We start from the raw sequence: 22,925 nt of genomic DNA on the forward strand, positions 1-22,925 counted from the left end.
TATTTTTTGGCAATTGGATAAGAGCATGTGAATGTTGTTATGCTATCACATATTAGCTCATGAAGTAGATAATTTATCATGAAACACCTTAAGCTTCACCTTCCCAGGTGATTTGCAACGATGTATTTTTAAAATCTCTTCCCAACACTATTTTCTTAAAACGCTATTCACAAATCTATAATTCTGGCTGCCTAAACCATCCCTCCCTTAGCCACCTTCACGGAAATTGTTGAATATGTTTCCATGTTTTTTCAAACCTTTACTTGTACTAGCTGGAAAGCTTTTAATATATTTTCTGTTGCTGTTGTCCCCTAGGTTGGATATACTCCTGACTGGATCTTCCTTCTGAGGAATGTCATGAGAATCAGTCCTGATCAAGGCCAGCAGTTTGCTCAAATGTTGGTTCAGGATGAAGAACCTCTTGCAGATATTACACAGGTAAACTGAAAATTGATTTGATATCTGTATCGAGGTTTAATTTTACATGGCATAGTACTTTTGCTTTGCTTTTCAGGGAGGATGAAGTAGGCCCTGTGGTTAAGAGTAACTGTCACAACTAGGGCGGAAGGGGTTCAGGTAACAGTGATAAAAGTACTAACTTTAGTCAACTTTGGATTTTGGTATTGCTGGGGAGAGACACAACTGGGAGAGATGTCAGGCCTCAATGGGATAATTGTGTACCAAGAATTAAAAATAAATGTAATATGTAAAAATAAAGCAAAAACAGAAAGGAAAAAATAATATTGTTTTTATTGGACTAACTTAATATAGTTTTTGATTAGCTTTTGAAATCTGATGTGAGGAAGAAGGAGTTACCTTTGAAAGCTAATCATAAACTACATTAAGTTAGTCCAATAAAAAGGGTATTTTTTCCTTTGTTTTTGTTTTATTTCTACATATTACCTTGAAGAGTGGACAACACGACCACCAGAATTTTTGCTTTGAATTCTTGGGCATAGAGATTTGTATTGAGACTGATTTTGAACTGCCGATGTTCTTCCCTAGCATTCAAAAGTACATCTAGAGATTAACATGGTAATTTATCTACAGAACAGTATTAAATATCTGATCAGACATTGTGGAGAACATCGCAGATTTGAATACCATCCCTTTCTGAACTTGAAACGTCATTAATTCTGAACCCACTTTTCTTGCATGGGCCAGTTTGAAATAGTATTTTCATCTACACTTGTTTGGGGTTTTTTTGTTGTTTTTTTTGTGTGGGTTTTTTTAAAAAATGTTAACACCATCCCAACCTGTAAAATATCTAGTTATACATGTGACTTGAGAGGGAGGAAATCATGAAATCTTCTGTTCCTTACTATGTAACTGAGCTGTTTTCCTATGTTTTCTAGATTGTTGATGTCTTTATGGAATACAACTTAATTCAGCAGTGTACTGCTTTTCTGTTGGATGCACTGAAGAACAATAGGCCATCTGAGGGTCCCCTACAAACGCGTCTGCTTGAGATGAACCTCATGCATGCTCCTCAGGTATGTCCCAGCTGTGAAACTAAGCAACCTGGATCCATCTGCACATGAGTGAATATTTTACTGAGAGGCAACTCAGAATTTATTTATTTATTTCAATTTCTATCCTGTCCTCCCAGCTCAGAACAGTTTACAAAACATTCACAGTAATAGATACATTCAGTCAGATGATATATGACATTCATGGCACAATACAGTTATATTGGGAGCTCATGGTAAATTACAAAGGGCAGCCTTGAAACTGCACTTAGTCATGGTAGCATAGGACAAAACGGGGTACAGGGTGCAGAGAGATGTTCATAGTGGTCACAGGAGGTGTTTCTTGCTGAGAGAAGAGAGAGGGCACTGCTTGCTGGAGGTAGTTCAGGTGAAAAGGAAGGTTTTTAAAAAAATATATATTTATTTATAGAATTTTATAATATTACTTTGCTTGTACAGCAAAGTGTGGTCAAAACATAATAAACTGAGTCCATAATTGAAATGTGAAATGTGCAGTAATACGCAATTAAATTTAAAGATAAAAATACATAAAGTAAAGATAATCTAATTTGATCTCACACTAGTCCTCAATAATTGGATCCAAGATTTAAAGAGTAGAACAAAATAAGTCAAATAAAGTTATCAGGAAAGCCATGTCTACTGCAGTACAGAGAGCTGATCTTCCTTAGGCGCAGTTATTCCCTTCTCAAGACGTTTCATTGAGAGAAAACTTATCAGATGAGATGGCTCTGTGAAAATGTACTTCAGGGATAAGTATCTAACTACACATTTACATGGATATCTCAAAAAGAAAATACCCCCTATTTGAGTCACTCCAGGTTTCAGAAGTAGAAATTCTTTTCTTCTCTTTTGAGTCTCTCTTGAGACATCAGGAAAAATCTGAATATGATGTCCCAGGAAGTCCTTGGATCTATTTTTAAAGAAAAGTTTTAATATCCAATCCTTGTCTGGAGCCAAGGCCACAGACAACAAGAGAGTGGATGAAACAGCCAATTCTCTATCCGATTGTTCCAGAATTGCAGAAATGTCCAATGGTCTATCCCAGGGTTCCTCAACTTTTTCTTCTTCTTTGAATGGGGACTTGGTGGGGAGATAGTACACTCTTGTGGAGGTAAAGAGCTTTCAGGAATTTCCAATATTTCCATAAAATAACGTTTCACCATTTCTCTAGGGGAAGTTGACAAGATCTTAGGAAAATTTATAAATCTCAAATTGTTAGCTCGACCATTGTTCTCCTGAGAATTATATTATCTTTAACCAACAAATCTTGATTTTGTTTTAGTGATATTAGCTCTTTACTTGTATTTTGTGTCTCTGTTTTTAGCTGAAATATGTCCTGTTTTATCAATTTTATTTCTCCTTTCTGTTCTTTTAATTCTTTATCCAAACTTTTTATTTGAGGATTTAAGGAATTCCCCAAATTCACTACCAAGTCCCATAATGCTTCAAGTGTGACTTTAGGAGGTTTGGTAGGAGAAAAAAGTTGTAATTGTGTAGTATCAGACTGTTCTGAAATTAGTTTTACCTCAGTGAGGTCTTGTACTCCCCTGACCTCAGTTATCCCGGTCGCAGGCCCTGGCAGAGAGAGCAAGTCATTCTGGGTTGTTTCATTCGGCGAGCCTTCCATAGCACTAGCCTCTGGAGACGAGAAAGCTGCCTCTTCGGGTGCATTCTGGTCCCATGGAGAGCTGGCTGCCTGTGGCGTCGGATGAAGGGGTGGGCGTCCTTACGTCGGGGCTAAGGGTGACATCAAGCCCTGAGGATTTCACCACCGCACTACTCTCCGACGGTGTCCCTAACGGGCTAGCTCCCGACTCTTCCTGCTCCCACTGTAGACGCCGAAGAAAATCATCGATGGTAACCGATGGGGTTATGGGTCGCCGGGAGGCTCCTCCAGCATTCCTGCCACGTCTTTTTGGCATTATTTTTGTAAGTAGATCTCGACGGCGTCCTCACTGCAGCAGAGATGCAGTGGCCATCTTGGATCGGTTTTTACTGCTCTTTGGAAGTTCATCAGCGAATTCAGTGATCTTATCTGAGCAGGCAGTTGGTTCCATAGGCATGGGACAAAATGATTATAGGAGCACTTGCGGACTGTTTCCATCTGAAGATATCTCCCTGGGGGGATGAATAGCCACCTTTCTACCTCGGAGCGGAGGGGCAGGCGGGGGTAGACACACACACTTTAGTACAGTGTTTCTCAACTTCTTAAAGCCAAATATCCCCTAAGTCTAACAAATATCAACCAAGTACCCCTGCCCAAGCTCCATCCCTGACCCCATCCCCATAATAATAGTACTAATTGTAATGAAATCAGAGGAGAGAGGAGGGAAATAAGTCAAACGCAGAAGAAATACAGACGGGCGGTGAATGGCCTTGTTCCTGTACCCATGGCAGCCAGTTAATTTCTCCATTCCAGCGGTTTACCCATGGCTAGCTGCGGATAACAGTCACCGTGTCATTCCTAGCCTGCTCCTTGTGACTCTGGGCAAAATACTTAACTCGCTATTGTGAGCCAGCCAGGACAGATAAGGAAAAAATGCCAATTATATATTTGATTTGGGATTAAAAGGTGGCCAATAAATCCCAATCAATAAATATATAATTGGCATTTACTGTATTTTCCTTCTGTAAAGGCAAAATTTCAATTAAACAGCAGCAGTCTGGCCAGAGATTTTATGTATTTATATGCTAAATGTTTCAAGTAGCTAGACCATCATTGTGGAACTCAGTCCCAGATTACATTCATTTGATCACTGACTTTTTGGTCTTTCGAAAAAGTTTGAAAGCCTACTTTTTTTGACTGGCATTTTCAGATTTGGTTATTTTTTAGTTCTGCTATTTTTTTGTTTATTTGCAGATGTTTTTGTCTTGTATAGTGTATGGTGGTGATTTATTTTGATCTGTCTAAGTCTGTCTAGTTTTATTATGCATGTAATGGTGTTATCCATGTAGGGGGTTGATATGTGGGCTATAAATGTTTTAAATAAATAATAAATAAAAGGATGATCTTTTTCAGGTGGCAGATGCTATTTTGGGAAACCAGATGTTCACTCATTATGATCGTGCACACATTGCTCAGTTGTGTGAGAAGGCAGGACTTCTGCAGCGTGCTCTGGAACATTTCACCGATCTCTATGATATTAAACGGGCTGTGGTTCACACACACCTCCTAAACCCTGAGGTATATAAGCCAAACACTGAACCAGCTTTGTCTATGCATCATTTCTAACAAATGGGGTGGTTTATTAATAGTTAATATGAGAGGCAGTCGAGATGCTTGATATCTTACCATGACACTTGATTTCTTAAATACTTCAATAGTAATTTTGAATTCAAACACCTATTTACTGTAACATGCCTCTCATAATAGCATTTCTTATTTCCAAAATGTTGAGAAAATAGACACATGGATGTATTCTTTTTTGACTTTGGGCATATGACTTAACTGAGATGTGTTAAATGTAGATATTTTTCCTAATCCTAGTCCTAAACAACTTCTGTATCATTAGAAACCAACGCCACCTTCATTTCTCTACTATTAAAAAAAAAACACAAAAAAACCTTGCTTTATTATGAAAGCTAAGAATCTGGACTTCCAAATGCTATCAAGCACCAATAGAAATATTATCCCAGGACAAGCAGGCATGATATTCTCACATGTGGGTGACGTCATCTACGGAGCCCCAGCGCGGACAGCTTTTCAAGCAAACTTGATTGAAGTTTCAAGTTTGCTATGCTGCACCACGCATGTGCATGCCTTCTTGCCAACTAGAGGGCGCATCCCCACCTCGTGGTCCTCAGTTCAGTTCTTTCCGCGGAGCCAGAAGCCCTGTGGAAATTGTGCTCTATATTAGAGAATGACACGGGGAGCGATCCCCGCAGGGAGCTGCGGCGTGGCTGCGGTTTGGCTGCGGGTTATGGAGACTCCAAAGCCAAATCGCCGCAGACACGGGGACAAAAGTTTTCACCGCCCGCAAAAACGGTGAAAAGATTTGTCCCCGCAGGCCAATGTACCCCCTTCTAGGAACCGCTATTTACCTGTGTTTCACCGTGCTCCTCATTTGTCAGATCAACCCTTCCTGCCAATAGAACCCGCCCCCCCCCCCCCCGACGATCGCCAGCAGGAAGGTGCTCAGCCCTTCATGCCGACAGAACCAGCCCTCCCCAACGATCGCGGCAGGAGGGTACCCATCCCCTCCTGCCTACCCCAACAGCCCCCCCGACAATCGCAGCAGGAGGATATCCAACCCCTCCTGCCAGCTCCCCAACAGCCCCCCTATGATCACTGGTAGGAGGGTGCCCAACCCCTCCTGCCGGCCCCCCCAACGGCCCCCTATATCGCCAATAGGAGGGTGCCCAACCCCTCCTGCCGGACCCTCCCCCAACAAACCCCGCCATCCCGAAACACCACCCTTAGTCTTACTTTCCAAGTTGGACCGGACAGCTCCTCGCTCGTCTGGCCAGCAGGCCTGCCTCCGTCCAAATGAGGCGGGCCCGCCCCTCCCCTCCCCTGCCTAACCCACAGGATCCTAGGGCCTGATTGGCCCAAGCACCTAAGGCCCCTCCTATAGCGGGGTGGCTTTAGGTGCCTAGACCAATCAGGCCCTAGGATCCTGTGGGTTGGGCAGGGTAGGGGCGGGCCCGCCTCATTTGGATGGAGGCAAGCCTGCTGGCCATACGTGTGAGGAGCCGTCCGGTCCAACTTGGAAAGTAAGACTAAGGGGGTTCCGGGGGGGGAGGGTTCGTTGGGGGGGGGGTCCAGCAGGAGGGGTTGGGTACCCTCCTGCCGGCGATCTTAGGGGAGGCCATTGGGAGGACCGGCAGGAGGGGTTGGGTACCCTTCTGCTGCGATTGTCGGGAGGGCCGTTGGGGGGGGTCTACAGGAGGGGTTGGGTGCCCTCCTGCCGTGATCGCTGGGGGGAGGGGAGACTTGCAGCCGTAGCCGCGGTCACTATGCTAATCACGGCAGGGAGATCTTTGCCGCGATTAGGTACAGCGGCCGCGTCTACTTACCATGTAGGCTAACATTGTAAGCATTAAAAGTACATGTCGTGTTTGTTTTTGTATAGTTATTAACTAATATTTAACTAAGTTTTAAAGTTTTAAAGAATGTTTCCTTTATACGTAAATAAAGAAAAGTATATAAAATCGTACCCGCTTGAGGCTTTTATGTATGCAGCGGTGACGGTGACGGGGCGGTGAATGGGGTGGCAGTGGCGGTGACGGGGCGGTGAATGGGGTGGCAGTGGCGGTGACGGGGCGGTGAAGGGAATGGCGGTGACGGGGCGGTGCAGAGGATGGTGAGACGGGGACGGGGCGGTGACGGGGACCAATTTTTTCACCGTGTCATTCTCTACTCTATATCTTTTGCCTTCTGACACCGCGGCTGAGTGTGTATTTCTCAGTCGCTGTGCTTGATTTGTTGTTTTTATTACTTCGTGTGTTAGTTATCGTCGAAAAAAAAAAAGGTTTTTCGTTCGGCTCCGGGGGCTCCCGGTAGCCGTGGCCGCGGGACCTTGTTCGTTCCCGGCCATTTTTGAGTTCATGTCCCGTCCCTTGACGGGCTTTAAAAAGTGCACCCGGTGCGATCAGTTGCTTTCGATTACTGATCCCCACCGGTGGTGCTTATTGTGCCTAGGTCCTGAGCACCCGACTGACTCCTGTACAAGGTGCTCGACGTTTCAGCCTAGAGCTCTCCGCCGCCGTCGTGCCCGAATGGCGGAGCTCTTTGCTGTGGACCCCGCGGCAGGGAAGGCCTCGACGTTGGCCTCAGCTTCGGCCCCGGCCTTGACCTCGGCCTCGACTCCCTCGACCTCGCCGCGGATGTCTTCCTCGTCCAAGCCTACCTCGGCGATGAAGCCTGCCCAGGGTAAGTCCTCACTTCCTTCCTCGACTCCAGGGTCTGCGAAGAAGCCGTCCTCCGGCTCCTCGACGGGGGCGGGTGGGTCGTCCTTGGCCCCGCCCCGATCGTCGAAGTCGGGTGCCCCGCGGGAATACTCGAGACCGAGGTCGCCCTCGAGGGAGCACCCGCCGGCCCCGGATCTACCGGCTATGATGGGAGTTCCCGTTTTTCAGGACTTACTCCGTGCACTCATTGCCTCGGAGTTGTCCGGTGCCCTCGCGCACCTGCAGCCGACGTCGGCCTCGACTGCCTCGGCTTCGGCGGCCTCGGTCTCGGTTCCCTCGGCTTCGGCCCCCGGGGTGATTCCGGCCTCGACCCCGACCTTGCCCTCGACCTCGGTTGACCAGCCTGAGCGGAGTGTGCGGCCGCGAGACAAGGTGCGTAGGGTTAGGAGGATCTCTTCCACTTTTTCCTCGTCGAGGTCCTCCCGGGGCTCCTCGCCCTCGGGTCGGCCTCGGGCGAAGCGTCGGCCGAGAAAGCCCAAACGTCCTCGGGGTTCTCCTCGGAGACGCGGTCGCTCCTCGCCGACCGGGGCTGAGACGCTACGTGTCTCGGAGCTCCGCCTCGACAATCCGAGGCTTTTCCGTTCCTCCGAGGGAGGGTTATCGAGAGACTCCTCGCCGAGATGGAAGGGGCATGCCTCGGTGCCTCGTACCCCGGGGACTTCCCATAGGGGTTCCTCGGGGCATAGGCGGTCCCCGACCCCGTCGAGGTCGCTTGGTGCAGCGTCGTGGGGTTCGGGGTCTGGCACTGGTAGGGAACCTCGGTATTCCCGTGAGGCTTCCCCTTCCTTTTTGGCGGCGCGGGCTTCTCGATCTCCCTCTCCGCCTTCCAAACCCTCCTCCTTTTCGAGATTTGTGCTTGATATGGGGAGGGCCTTGGACCTGGATCTGGTGTCCGGTTCTCAATATACGAAGGAATTTTTGGAGGAGCAGGATTTGCCTTCTCCCCCAAGGGAGACTCCTCGTCTGCCTCTCAATAAAATCCTCCATCAGAATTTCCTGAGAAATTTGGACTCCCCTCTTACGGTCACAGCGGTTCTGTCGAAGATGGAGTTGAAGTACCGTACCATCCCGTGCAAGGGCTTCGAGAAAGCACAACTGTCTCACCAGTCGTTGCTGGTGGAGTCGGCGTTAAAAAAGTCTCAGCCTTCTAGGGAAGGCTGCGGTACCTCCCGGACGGGAAGGGCGGACCCTGGACAAGTTTGGTCGCCGCCTCTACTCCAATTCCATGATGGCGGCCAGGGTCCTTAATTATGCTTTCACTTTTTCATCCTATCTGAGGCAGATGGTGAAGGCGTTACCCCGTTATCATGGGGTCATGCCGGATTCCCATAAGAGGGACTTTGGTAATTTTATGGCCAACTTGTCACAGCTGCGTCTATACCTTTTTCATGCCATTTACGACGCATTTGAGTTGGCCTCCAGGGTCTCCGCCTTTGCGGTAGCGATGCGCTGTCTCGCATGGCTCCGAACGGTTGATATGGACTCGAACTTGCAGGAGCGCCTGGCCAATCTGCCATGTGTTGGGTCGGAATTGTTCGATGAGTCCCTGGAGGCGGCGGCCAAACGCCTGTCCGAACATGAGCGCTCCATCGCCTCCTTGGTCCGTCCTAAACCCCGGGTACCGCCGCAGAAGCCGTTTAGACCTCCACCGCGGCGATACCCTCAAAAGTCTACACCGGCATTCTCTAGGCCTCCGCCCTGGCGTCCCCCACAGCAGAGCAGAGCGGGCCAACAAAAACCTCAGGCGCAAGGGGCGTCTAAGCCGGCGCCGTCTTTTTGACGTGATGAGCGGATGGGGGCGGGCCCCCTCCGCACTCTCGCCGGACCCCCTGCCCATCGGGGGCCGGCTGCGGGCCTTTAATTCGCCCTGGGCTATGATCACGTCGGACGCTTGGGTGCTCCGTCTCATCTCCGAGGGTTACTCGCTGAACTTCTCAGCCACGCCGCCGGAACAACCGCCAGGGGCCCCTCTTGGCAGTCGAGCCCAGCTCCCTCTTCTCCTCTCGGAAGCCAGGGCCTTGTTGAGCCTTCGGGCGGTGGAGCCGGTCCCCCCAAACCAACGGGGGTGGGGGTTTTACTCCCGTTACTTTTTGGTCCCAAAGAAGACTGGGGACTTATGCCTCATTTTGGACCTCCAGAAGCTCAACAAGTTCCTGGTCCGAGAGAAGTTCCGTATGTTGTCGCTTCCGGTTCTCTACCCTCTGTTGGAGGAAGGGGATTGGATGTGCTCCCTAGACTTGAAGGAAGCGTATACTCATGTTCCGGTGCATCCCGCCTTCCGCAAGTTCTTACGGTTCCAGGTGGGGGAGTTGCACCTTCAGTATCGGGTCCTCCCTTTCGGGCTGGCGTCGTCGCCTCGAGTCTTCACGAAGTGTATGGTGGTAGTCGCGGCTGCCCTGAGATCTCAGGGGCTACAGGTCTTTCCCTACCTGGACGATTGGCTGATCAAGGCATCATCCAGGGAGGGGGTTATCTCAGCGACCCAACAGACTATCATCTTCCTTCAACGTCTGGGGTTCGAAGTGAACTTTCCCAAATCGCAGCTGTGCCCTGCTCAATCCCTTCAGTTTATTGGGGCCGTGCTGGACACGGTTCACCTTCGTGCGTTCCTCCCCCCTCCGAGGGTGGAGGCTCTACTTCGACTGTGCCGTCAGATTTCGCTGCAGCGCTCCGTCTCAGCGCACCGTCTGATAATTCTACTTGGCCACATGGCGTCGACGGTTCATGTCACACCGTTCGCCCGATTGCACCTGAGACTCCCTCAGTGGACCTTGGCCTCCCAGTGGCGTCAAGATCAGGACCCGCTTTCCTTTCCTGTGACAGTGACTCCTTCCTTGAGACGCTCGCTCAGTTGGTGGACCAACTCTTCCAATCTTTCCAGGGGTTTGCTCTTTCTCGTCCCTCTGCATCGCAAGGTCCTGACCACGGACTCTTCGGAGTACGCGTGGGGGGCTCATCTCGACGGTCTGCGGACTCAAGGTCTATGGTCAGCAGAGGACCATCTTTGTCACATCAATGTGTTGGAGCTTCGTGCCATTTTTCTGGCCGCTCGAGCTTTCTGCCACCTGCTGCACGATCAGGTAGTCCTCGTGCAGACGGACAACCAGGTGGCAATGTACTATGTGAACAAGCAAGGGGGGACGGGCTCTTGGCCCCTGTGCCGGGAAGCCCTGTGCCTTTGGGAATGGGCGGTCTCCCAGAACATCTTCCTGCGGGCGGTTTACATTCAGGGAGAGAAGAATTGTCTGGCCGACAAACTCAGTCGTCTTCTCCAGCCGCACGAGTGGTCACTAAACTCCCGAGTTCTGCACGAGGTTTTCGACCGCTGGGGGACTCCTCAGGTGGATCTGTTTGCCTCCCCGGAGACTCACAAACTGCCCCTCTATTGTTCTCGGATGTACTCCCTGGACCGTCTAGAGGCCGATGCCTTTCTTCTCGACTGGGGAGGGAGGTTCCTTTATGTGTTTCCTCCTTTCCCTCTGATCTTGAGGACGTTGGTTCATCTCAAATCGTCCAGAGCCACTATGATTCTCATTGCGCCTCGTTGGCCTCGTCAGCACTGGTTCTTCCTGCTCCTTCAACTCAGTGTCAGGGAGCCTCTGCTTCTGCCTGTCTTTCCCTCTCTGCTGTCTCAGAGTCGGGGTTCGCTGTTGCATCCCAATCTTCAGTCATTACATCTGACGGCTTGGTTCCTTTCCCCTTGACTTCAGTTTCTGTTTCTCAGTCTGTCAGGGAGGTTTTGGAAGCCTCGCGCAAGGTCTCGACTCGGCTTTGTTATTCCCAGAAGTGGACCAGATTTTTATCCTGGTGTTCCTCGCACCATCTGGATCCGAGTTCGGTTCCGGTGTCTTCGGTTCTGGAATATTTGTTGCATTTGTCCAAGTCTGGGCTGAAGACGACTTCCATTCGAGTGCATCTTAGTGCTATTGCTGCTTTCCATCGGCATCTTGAGGGTCGGTCTCTCTCTCTTCATCCTCTGGTGACTCGTTTCATGCGGGGTCTGGTAAATGTTCATCCCCCTCTGAAACCTCCCCCTGTAGTTTGGGATCTCAATGTGGTTTTGGCTCAGCTGATGAAGCCTCCTTTTGAGCCTATTGCCAAATCTCATCTTAAGTTTCTCACTTGGAAGGTGATTTTTCTGATTGCACTCACCTCAGCTAGGCGAGTTAGTGAGTTGCAGGCTTTGGTTGCGGACCCACCTTTTACTGTGTTTCATCATGACAAGGTGGTTCTTCGCACCCATCCTAAATTTTTGCCTAAGGTTGTGTCTGATTTCCACCTCAATCAGTCCATTGTTCTTCCGGTGTTCTTTCCGAAGCCCCACTCGCATCCTGGCGAGGTGGCGCTTCACACGCTTGACTGTAAGAGGGCGTTGGCTTTTTATCTTCAACGCACTCAGTCTCATCGGAAGGTTCCTCAATTATTCGACCCTAATTGGTTGGGACGTCCTGTTTCCAAGCGCACCTTGTCTAACTGGTTGGCTGCTTGTATTTCCTTTTGCTACGCTCAGGCTGGTCTCGCGCTGGATGGTCGGGTTACGGGACATAAGGTCCGAGCAATGGCAGCTTCTGTTGCTTTCCTCCGGTCTACTCCAGTGGAGGACATCTGCAAGGCTGCCACTTGGTCTTCGGTTCATACTTTCACCTCTGGATACGTTGTCCAGAAGTGATGGCCGGTTTGGCCAGTCGGTTTTGCGTAACCTGTTTTCCTAAATTGCCATCCTCCCACCTGCCCTTTTTTGGTTGGCTTGGAGGTCACCCACATGTGAGAATATCATGCCTGCTTGTCCTGGGATAAAGCACAGTTACTTACCATAACAGGTGTTATCCAGGGACAGCAGGCATATATTCTCACAACCCGCCCTCCTCCCCGGGGATGGCTTCTTTGCTGGCTATGGAACTGAGGACTACGAGGTGGGGATGCGCCCTCTAGTGGGCAAGAAGGCATGCACATGCGTGGTGCAGCATAGCAAACTTGAAACTTCAATCAAGTTTGCTTGAAAAGCTGTCCGCGCTGGGGCTCCGTAGATGACGTCACCCACATGTGAGAATATATGCCTGCTGTCCCTGGATAACACCTGTTACGGTAAGTAACTGTGCTATTTGAATAATAATATGGAAACATCCTGATTTTGTTTTTTGATACTGGCAGTTGACTTGTGCTCCTTTTTTGAGCTTTTAGCATTGTTTGGAGCAAGGCTGGAATCTGGTGTCACAAGTCATGATTTGCAGTAATCTGGGGATTATTCTCCTGTCTCTAATTTAAATGTAGCCATGGTAAAAATCCTTGCTACATTCCAGAATTCCTTCTGGAATCTTGAAATTCTAAGCTCTAGATTCAACTTCTAAGTGTCATTGCATGACTGGTACTCTTTTCCAACTCTTCCCATCCCCTTGTTCAGATAGTGGATACTGCTTTCACAGCATCCCCATTCATGGTTAATCTGGAAAGTGGCAGACCTGATCTGAGAACTGAACCAAGCTCTCAGCATGCAATGAAAACTTTATAATTTTTTAATATTTTAAAACATGGGCATTATTAAAATTGTAATGCATTCTAGTCTCTTTTTAGAGTGAAGTTTAGAATTTTCTTCCTTTCCTAGTGGCTGGTGAATTACTTTGGCTCGCTGTCAGTTGAAGATTCTCTGGAGTGTTTGCGTGCTATGCTCTCGGCAAATATCCGCCAGAATCTGCAAATTTGTGTTCAAGTGGCGTCAAAATACCATGAGCAGCTGTCGACAGTGTCGCTTATTGAACTCTTTGAATCTTTCAAGAGTTTTGAAGGTAAGATTGCCTATTATATTAATAGAAAGTAGTAGACTTGATGTATCTAGACTTAGTGCAAACTTGGGGGCATATTGGGCAGCAATTGTGAGATTTTATATTTAAAATTTTTAGAAGAGGGAATGATGTAGTAGGGTTACTTGTTGCAGTTTCTTTTGTTGTGAAGATTATGTGAAATATTTGGTGTTGGTTTTATTGTAATCCGCCTAGGTTGTAGGCAGAAAAGAAATTTTTTAAATAAATAAAATTGTTCTCTAGTGTGTTCTGTCAGCCCCAACAGTCAATCTCATTCCACGTGGTGCCAAGGTGCTGAAGATTCTCTTTGAATGTGCTATACTATCTCTTCTTTGGCTCCCTCTTTTCTCTTACCACAATTTTGGAGTTGATTATTCAGCCTTAGAATATGAGAGTGGCAGATTTTTTTTTTTATTTCTAGTGCAACAAACACATCATTCCTGAACCTTTGAGTAGCCAATCTTTACCAGTGACTAAGTGCAATAAAACTTTCACAGGCAATTACAGATCAGCAATTATCCTGTACTCGTGTCTAGGGGAAACACAACACCTAATAAAATGTCCAATGGTCATACCAATATGCAATCTTATTGGAAAGTATGAAGCCAGTGTGCAAGATTGTTTAACAAAGTCTTGGCCTGACAGCAGGCCAAGAAATCCCTAGGGGGTAATGTCCAGGTAATTTTTGTAGTTCCAGGCATTTTTGCCAGTATTTGGGCGGACCATTGGTCCAAAGATCATTTCATGGCTCTAGACAGAGATTTGGAGGAGCCATGTTTCCCCAATCTTCAAGTTCCCATCCTACATCTGCTTCCAAGAAGCAGCGATGATGCCAGGATAGGAGCCGGAATTCCAAGAATTGGAGGGAGGTTGATATTTTATTGGGAGGTATGGGCGAGGATTACTTCCAACCGCTGGGTATTGGAGATTATTCAGGTGATGTACAAGCTCATGTTCTTTTGTCTCCTTGCAGATTTTTTTTGTGTATTCTCCAGCAGGAAGGCCAGAGAAAGCAGTCGGAGGGACTGTACAGAGACTACTAGATCTGGAAGCCATAGCAACTATACTGGATGAAGAATTGAGCTCAGGCTGATACTCCATGTCTGCCCAAATGTGGTCAACATGTCCTTTGTCAGTGACGCTGGGGGAACTTCTTGCCTCAGACTTGACAGAAGCCTATCTGCACATCTCCATATTTCTGAAGCACTGGAAATTCTTGCACTTCCAGTTTGCAGCCTTGTCGTTTGTCCTGACAAATGCACTTTGCACTTCACCAAGGTGGTGGTGGTGGTAGTAGCAGCGTACCTCCACAAAGTGGGGATTCAGATGCATCCATTGGGTGATCAAGAGCCCTGTCTGAGTCTGAAGGGACAGCAATACAGAGGGTGATTTCAGCTCCTGCAGAATCTGAGCTGGATGGTCAACTTTCAGAAAAACCACCTAGAGCCAACTCAATGTCTGGAGCATCTCGGCATCCTTTTCAACACAAAGGAGAACATAGTCTATCTGCTGGAGACCTGCGGAGAGAAACTTGTGCGTCAAATCAAGAGTTTTGGGACAGTCCAGACCCCACATCTTGCCATTATTTGCAGGTGCTGGGGGGTCAATGGCAGCAACTATAAATGTGATTCCCTGTGCAAGGGTACATCTACATCCTCTCCAAGAAGTGCTCCTATCTTGATGGTGTCCGCAATGGGATGTGTTGCAGATGCAGCTGCTTTGGACAGTGGAGGAACGTCTGTCTGACCAGGTGGCTATGGCCACAGTGCATTGCCAGAGGAGTCCCTCTCCACATGGGTGATTCTGACCACAGATGCCAGCCTTTACGGATGGGGACCGTACTGTGAAGGGCATCCCAGAGAGAGTGGTCGATCAACCGGTTGGAGCCGAGAGCAATCTGCCTGCATGCAGATGTTTGAAAGCGTGCTACAGGGCAAAGTGGTGCGTGTTTTCTCAGACAATGCAATGGCGGTGGCCTATGTCAATCGGCAAGGGGGCATCTAGAGTGCCTCTCTTCGTCTGGAAGCTCAAATGTTTCAGTGGGCAGAGACCCACTTCAAGGCACTCTTGGCTTGTAGCAGGACTGGACAGTGCAAGCGGATTTTCTCAGCCAGAAGACTCTGGATCTTGGAGAATGGGAGCTATCTCATGAGGCATTCAACTGCATTGAGAGCCGGTGGGGTCACCCGACATTCTATTTTATGGCACCGATGGCATCGGTGCCAACAAGAAGATGGGGAAGATAAGAGTGGGATGGTGAGGAAGGAAATTGAGAGAGTATCCTTGGGGAAATGATCATTAAAACCCAATTGTCTGTTGTGGTGATCTGCCATGCTGAGAAAAAAATGGGTTAGCTGCTGACCCTCCCCCTCTCCCCCCGCAGATCAAAAACTACGGACAGGTTTAAACGGAGGGAGCTGAGCAGCTGGTGGCTGCTTGCGGTCCCGTGAATGTTGCGTCTGAGGAAATGAGGAAGATTGGGATCTCAAAGGAGTGGTCCAGGTATAAGGAGTTGATGGTATGATGATATGATAAAGCAGAGGAAGATCCGTGAAAAAGCTGCGATTGATCCTGAGGATGTGCTGAGAGCTCTCGCATGGCTGTGGACTCTCTCATGAGTTGGGAAACTGTAACTTTCACTTTTTCACCAAGGAGACTATCTCCCAGACATGGGGCATCCAACATGAAGCGGCCACTATCTCCAACATGATTACCTGAATAATCCTGTGTAGGTCCAGAAGAAGACTGCAAGGCAGTAGCATTGCTGCTGGAGGCCTCCCTTGTTGTAGCCTTTTGTTTAGAAGCAGATGCAAGCTGTTTTTGTGGGCCTTGCACTTGCTTCATTGGAACCGGTGGGGGAAGTGTTCTGCATGCATGCCGGTTGCTTTTTTCTTTCTCTAGCTATGGATGACATTTTTGTACCTTCCGATGGCCGCGGATGTGAAGGTCTTCCCCTGGCAGTACCTGACTTGGGCCCTGAAGGGGAGGAACAAGCAGCAAGGAGATTTTCTGGTGCTATTGATGCGAAGTGCCGCTGAAGAGGGGTTCCGTTCGATATAAAAGAAGTCTTTGTGGTCCTAGTAACCGCCTGTGAAAAGTTTGCTGGTTTGTCAAAAACAAAAATACCGGCAGCGTGTTCATGAGTCGTTTTATTGGGGGGGGGGGTGGGAGGAGAGAGGGATGTTTATTAGAAAAAAGAATTGTGGCAATCTTTTCTTTTAAAAAGCTGTGTCTGTGTCCAATGTGGTTTTCGGTTTGTTTGTTTGTTTGTTTAAAGAAATATCAATAATTAAAATGTTTAGTAAATCATTAAAAAAAAAAAAAATCCTGTCTGAAGAGGCAAGAAGAGGGGAGAGCTGCGATCTGTAAGGCACCAGTCAAAGAAAAAACTGAGTAGCCACGGGGTGTAGCTTGGGACATGCTCAGTAGTTTAAAAAAAAAAATAACAACCCAAAAGAAAAAAACCTGCTGTATCTAGGGGAGAGCACCCTGCAGGCCCAGTCAGAGGACTTCACCAGCAAGTGTGCCTGCATTTCCCCTGCTTGTCTCCGGAGAACACTAAGTACATATGTCATAGGCAATGAGCCTTCACCAGTAGTATTTTGCTGTTTTTATCATATGATGTAATGTGTAATAAAGGTGCTTGCAGCATTGATCACATACTTGTTCTGTAGTATATTTCATACCTTCATATGCATTAGCTTTCCAGTTTTAATACTGTATAACCTCCTACTTTGTACACATAGATAACACCTTATGAGCCCAGTGTTCTTAAAAAAGAACACACCTATTTTTTTTTTAATTTTGTAGAAGCGTTTATTGAAACTCAAGTACAGACTGACAGAAGAATACAAACAAGATCAGTATGTATATAAAATAAGTTCCTACTATACTGCACAAGAGCAACATCAGAAAGCACAGAAATCCAATATAATGCTTCTAACCATTTTTGAAATTGAACACTCAAATAATCCCACACCACCTCTAACCTAAAGCATATCCAAGTTTCCAAGTTCTATTAAAATTTGATATACCGCCTAAAAAATTGTCGAAGTGGCATCAATCATATTTACAAAATTTTAAAATTTAAGGGGAACATAATTACGACTGAGCATTAACAAGACTTAAAGAAACAATCGGGGAAGAGGGAAGAAACATAAAAGTTTAGAACATGAGGAGAAGGGAGGATGCTCTTCGTTCGGTCATTTTATTCCATGGTGGAAGTTATATATTATCCCAGGACAAGCAGGCAGCATATTCTTAACGTATGGGTGACGTCACCGACGGAGCCCCGGTACGGACCTTTTTAACTAGAAAGTTCTAGTTGGCCGCACCGCGCATGCGCGAGTGCCTTCCCGCCCGACGGAGGAGTGCGTGGTCTCCAGTTTCTTCGTTTCCGCGGAGCGAAGAAGACGCATGTGGTTTTCAACGGCTGTTGAACACTCCTTTTTTGCCTTCCCGCTCGCGTTATTTTGATTTTTTCTGCTTTTTTCCTTCGGGTTTTTCCTTTCTGTCTAATTTAAAAAAAAAAAAAAAAAAAAAAACTTTATTTTTTCCTTTATTTTTCAACAGGCCCCGGCGGGGCCTGTTGCCATCATACAAGCCTCCGGCTTTGATTTCGCTGAGGCCGTATTCCCCTTCATGCCCCCTCAGCCGGGTTTTAAGAAGTGCCAGCGGTGTGCACGCCCGATTTCCCTTTCGGACCCACACAACTGGTGCCTACAGTGCTTGGGTCCGGAACATCGGGCTGACACCTGCACCCGCTGCGCGACTCTTCAAAAACGCACACTTAAAAATAGACAAATTCAGCAGAATCTCCTCTTCGGCACCGGTTCTGCTATGGATCCGACCCCGACGTCGACGGCACCGCCGAAATCGGCACCGTCAACATCGACACCACCTGATCCTTCTGCGGGGTCGATGGCGCCAGGTAAGCCAGCTAAGAAGCCTTCCACTTCCCTTGAGCGCCCTCCAGCCACGGCGGTGACACCGGTCCTTCCGACGTCCCGCAAGTCCCGTAAGCGCTCCGCTCCGATAACGGTGAGTGCCTCTTCATCGGCCTCCTCATCACCGGAGCGTAGAGCGGCACCTATGGTACCGAAGAAAAGTAAAACGGTACCGGTGCCCCCATTGGAGGACCGTATCTCGGCCATCCTCCAAACTAAATTACAGGAGCAACTCGAGCACCAGCTTCAGGAACTGCTCCCGACCCTGCTGGCACCGCTCCTTCCGGTACCGGTCCGGCCCGAGCCTCGCAACACTACGCCAGTGACCACCCCCTCGGTACCGATGAATACTTCGATGCCGGTCTTATCGGCACAGCCTACATTACAGACCTGCACGGCGGAGGACCCATCCCGAACCCAGGATCGACATCGATCGTCTCGGGACCGGGATCGACACCACTCCTCCCGGGACAGAGATCGGCACCGGTCTTCATCCCCCGGCACCGTATCCATGAGATCTGGCAAGTCCCTTTCTAAAACCCGCCATGCTGAGCCGGCCATCAGGGACCCTGACTTATGGGAGCAATCCCCCCTCGGTACCGAGGAGGATGCCTCTTCCACTGATGAGGAACCCTCCATGGCTGAATCCACCTCCAAGCCCGAGCAGTCCTCATTTACAAAATTCCTTCGGGAGATGTCTGGGGCTCTTTCCATCCCACTCGAGTCCGACTCCAAGAAGTCCCAGGCCTTTTTAGAAGCCTTGGACTTCGACCAACCCCCCAAGGAATTTCTCAAACTCCCCGTCCATGATATTCTGCGGGAGACGTTTTATAAAAACTTGGAGAACCCCCTTACTGTTCCAGGTGCCCCTAAGAAACTGGACAGTTTATACAGGGTCATCCCTATCCCGGGATTTGATAAACCCCAGTTGCCACATGAGAGCCTTCTAGTAGAATCCACTCTCAAGAAATCTCATGGTTCCAGTGTCTATGCCTCCACCCCTCCTGGCAGAGAGGGTAAAACAATGGATAAATTTGGAAAGCGCCTATACCAGAATGCCATGCTGGCTAGCAGAGCCAACAATTATTCATTTCATTTTTCTTTTTATATGAAATATCTGGTACAACAACTTTCTGCTCTGCAAAAGTACATCCCTGAACGCAAGGTCCCTTTGTTTCAACAACAAATTTCCACCCTCCTTCAGCTCAGGAAGTTCATGGTACGCTCAATCTATGACTCCTTCGAGCTCTCCTCCCGTGCCTCTGCTCTGGCAATTGCTATGCGACGCCTTGCCTGGCTGAGAGTATCCGACCTGGATGTCAACCACCAAGACCGCCTTGCCAACGCGCCCTGTCTTGGTGATGAACTTTTTGGGGAGTCTCTAGATACCACCACACAAAAACTTTCGGCTCATGAGACCAGATGGGACACCCTCATTAAGCCTAAAAAGAAGACTCCGCCGACACGACCATACAGACCTCAGTCTTCTTACCAACGGCGTTTTTCTGCTAGGCCGCTGAATCCTCCTCAACAGCAATCTCGTCGGCCTCGCCAACAACAGCAACAACACTCTCAGGCTCGCTCGCAATCTCACCAGACAGCTAAGCCTCTCCCTCAAACTAAGCCTCCTCAGCCCTTTTGACTCCTTTCTCCAGGGCATAGCCAGTCTCCAACCCTCGCTGCCTCTGCCTCAACCTATCGGGGGCCGCCTCTCCATCTTTCTACGACGCTGGGAGGCCATCACATCAGACCTGTGGGTTCTAAACATCATCCGTCACGGATACTCACTAAGGTTTCAGACTCTTCCTCCAGACCATCCTCCCGTAGAGTCTGCTTCTCACTCCTCCCAAACTCCTCTCCTCCTCAGGGAGGTCCAATCCCTCCTCCTTCTCAATGCCATCGAAGAAGTTCCACCAGACCAAAGAGGTCAGGGATTTTACTCCCGCTACTTCTTGGTACCCAAGAAAACAGGAGATCTTCGTCCTATCCTCGACCTCAGGAACCTCAACAAGTGTTTGGTCAAGGAAAAGTTCAGAATGCTCTCACTTGCCACACTTTATCCTCTTCTGTCTCAACACGACTGGCTATGTTCCCTGGACCTCAAGGAGGCCTACACTCACATCCCAATCCATCAGGCTTCACGTCGCTACCTCCGATTCCAGATACTCAATCACCACTATCAGTACAAAGTGCTTCCCTTTGGTCTCGCATCTTCGCCCAGGGTGTTCACCAAGTGCCTGATTGTGGTAGCGGCCTGTCTCAGGTCCCACAACCTACAAGTGTTCCCCTACTTGGACGATTGGTTGGTGAAAGCAACGACCGCTCCACTTGTGCTGCAATCCACTCACCACACCATCTCTTTCCTCCATCTCTTGGGGTTCGAGATCAATTATCCCAAGTCGCATCTGCTTCCCACGCAGCGCCTTCAGTTCATCGGAGCACTTCTCGATACCAACTCCATGAGAGCGTTCCTTCCTGCCGACCGGCACCGGACACTGCTTCACCTCTGTCGACAGGTGCTCATCCAACCATCCATCCCTGCTCGCCAGATGATGATTCTTCTGGGTCACATGGCCTCGACAGTCCATGTGGTTCCTCTGGCGCGACTCCATTTGAGGATACCGCAATGGACCCTCGCCAACCAATGGTCGCAGACCAGGGATCCTCTTTCTCATCCCATCTCTGTGACATCATCTCTTCAGCACTCTCTTCAATGGTGGTTGAACTCCTCAAATCTTTCCAGGGGCCTCCTTCTTCATCCGCCCCCTCATTCCATGATCATCACCACAGATGCCTCCCCCTATGCATGGGGAGCTCACATAGGGGATCTACGCACCCAGGGACTCTGGACCCCTCAGGAGCGTCAACATCACATCAATTTCCTGGAACTCAGAGCCATGTTTTATGCTCTCAAGGCCTTCCAGCACCTTCTCTATCCTCAGGTTCTTCTCCTGTGCACGGACAACCAAGTCGCCATGTACTACATCAACAAGCAAGGCGGCACCGGATCTCGTCTCCTTTGTCAGGAGGCCCTCCGAATTTGGACCTGGGCCACAGCCCACAATCTTTTTCTCAAAGCGGTCTATATCCAGGGCGAACAGAACTCCCTGGCCGACCAGCTCAGCCGCATCCTTCAACCTCACGAGTGGACCCTGGATCCTCCCACTCTCCACTCCATCTTTGCTCGATGGGGCACTCCACAGGTGGACCTCTTTGCAGCTCCTCACAACCATCAGCTGCCCCAGTTCTGCTCCAGACTCTACTCTCCACATTGTCTGGCCCCGGATGCATTCCTACTCGACTGGACGGATCGGTTCCTCTATGCCTTCCCTCCACTTCCTCTGATGTTGCGGACCCTGTTCAAGCTCCGCAAGGACAGGGCCACCATGATTCTCATCGCCCCTCGGTGGCCCAGACAACATTGGTTCTCCCTCCTGCTTCAGCTCAGTTCCAGGGATCCCATTCCTCTACCTGTGTTTCCTACTCTTCTTACACAGCAACATCAGTCTCTACTACATCCCAATCTGTCTTCGCTCCACCTGACAGCTTGGTTTCTCTCGGGCTGACCTCTCCAGAAAACCTGTCTCAGCCAGTCCGTCGCATTTTGGATGCCTCCAGGAAACCCTCCACACTCCAATGTTACCATCAGAAGTGGACCCGGTTCTCCGCTTGGTGTCTTCTTCATCATCACAATCCCACCTCTCTGGCGGTGGAAACTGTACTGGACTATTTGCTCTCTCTCTCCGACGCTGGCCTCAAGTCGACCTCAATCAGAGTCCACCTCAGTGCCATCACTGCGTTTCATGAGCCTATCCTTGGAAAACCCCTCACGGCTCATCCTCTGGTTTCCCGGTTCATGAGAGGCCTCTTCAATATCAAACCACCTCTTCAGCCTCCCCCAGTCGTCTGGGACCTCAATGTGGTTTTGTCAGCCCTCATGAAACCTCCTTTTGAGCCTCTGGCTACTACCTCGCTCAAACTTCTCACATGGAAGGTGCTTTTCCTCATTGCCATCACCTCTGCCAGGAGGGTTAGTGAGCTACATGCACTGGTCGCCGATCCACCGTTCACTGTTTTTCACCATGACAAGGTGGTTCTGCGTACCCATCCTAAATTCCTTCCTAAGGTGGTTTCAGCCTTTCACCTCAACCAGTCCATCGTGCTGCCTGTTTTCTTCCCTAAACCCCATTCTCATCCTGGGGAACAGTCTCTTCACACGCTGGATTGTAAGCGTGCCCTGGCGTACTACCTCGACCGTACCAGGGCTCACCGTTCCTCTCCTCAACTTTTTCTGACCTTCGATCCTAATCGTCTGGGTCACCCTGTATCTAAACGAACGCTGTCCAATTGGCTTGCTGCCTGTATTGCGTTCTGTTATGCTCGGGCCGGCCTGTCACTGGAAGGACCTGTCACGGCCCACAGGGTCAGAGCTATGGCTGCTTCTGTGGCTTTCCTCCGTTCCACTCCTATTGAGGAAATCTGCAAGGCGGCCACTTGGTCTTCAGTTCACACATTCACTACTCACTACTGTCTGGATGCCTTCTCCAGACGGGATGGACACTTTGGTCAATCTGTGTTACAAAATTTATTTTCCTAATGGCCAACCATCCCTCCTCCCTCTCTGTTAGCTTAGAGGTCACCCATACGTTAAGAATATGCTGCCTGCTTGTCCTGGGATAAAGCACAGTTACTTACCGTAACAGGTGTTATCCAGGGACAGCAGGCAGATATTCTTACGACCCACCCACCTCCCCGGGTTGGCTTCTTAGCTGGCTTATCCT

General features: G+C 49.0%; 1 protein-coding gene across 1 annotated transcript in view; it reads left to right on the forward strand.

The window, feature by feature from the left end:
* Positions 1-22,925, forward strand: part of CLTC (clathrin heavy chain) — a 210,295-nt gene that overhangs the window by 123,045 nt on the left and 64,325 nt on the right. The window contains exons 10-13 of the mRNA XM_033921311.1: positions 316-438; positions 1,356-1,493; positions 4,510-4,674; positions 13,003-13,183. Of these exons, the coding sequence (XP_033777202.1) occupies positions 316-438; positions 1,356-1,493; positions 4,510-4,674; positions 13,003-13,183 (607 nt within the window). The remainder of the gene's footprint in view (positions 1-315; positions 439-1,355; positions 1,494-4,509; positions 4,675-13,002; positions 13,184-22,925) is intronic.

Source organism: Geotrypetes seraphini, chromosome 15 (genome assembly GCF_902459505.1).
Source record: "Geotrypetes seraphini chromosome 15, aGeoSer1.1, whole genome shotgun sequence".
Lineage (NCBI taxonomy): Eukaryota > Metazoa > Chordata > Amphibia > Gymnophiona > Dermophiidae > Geotrypetes > Geotrypetes seraphini.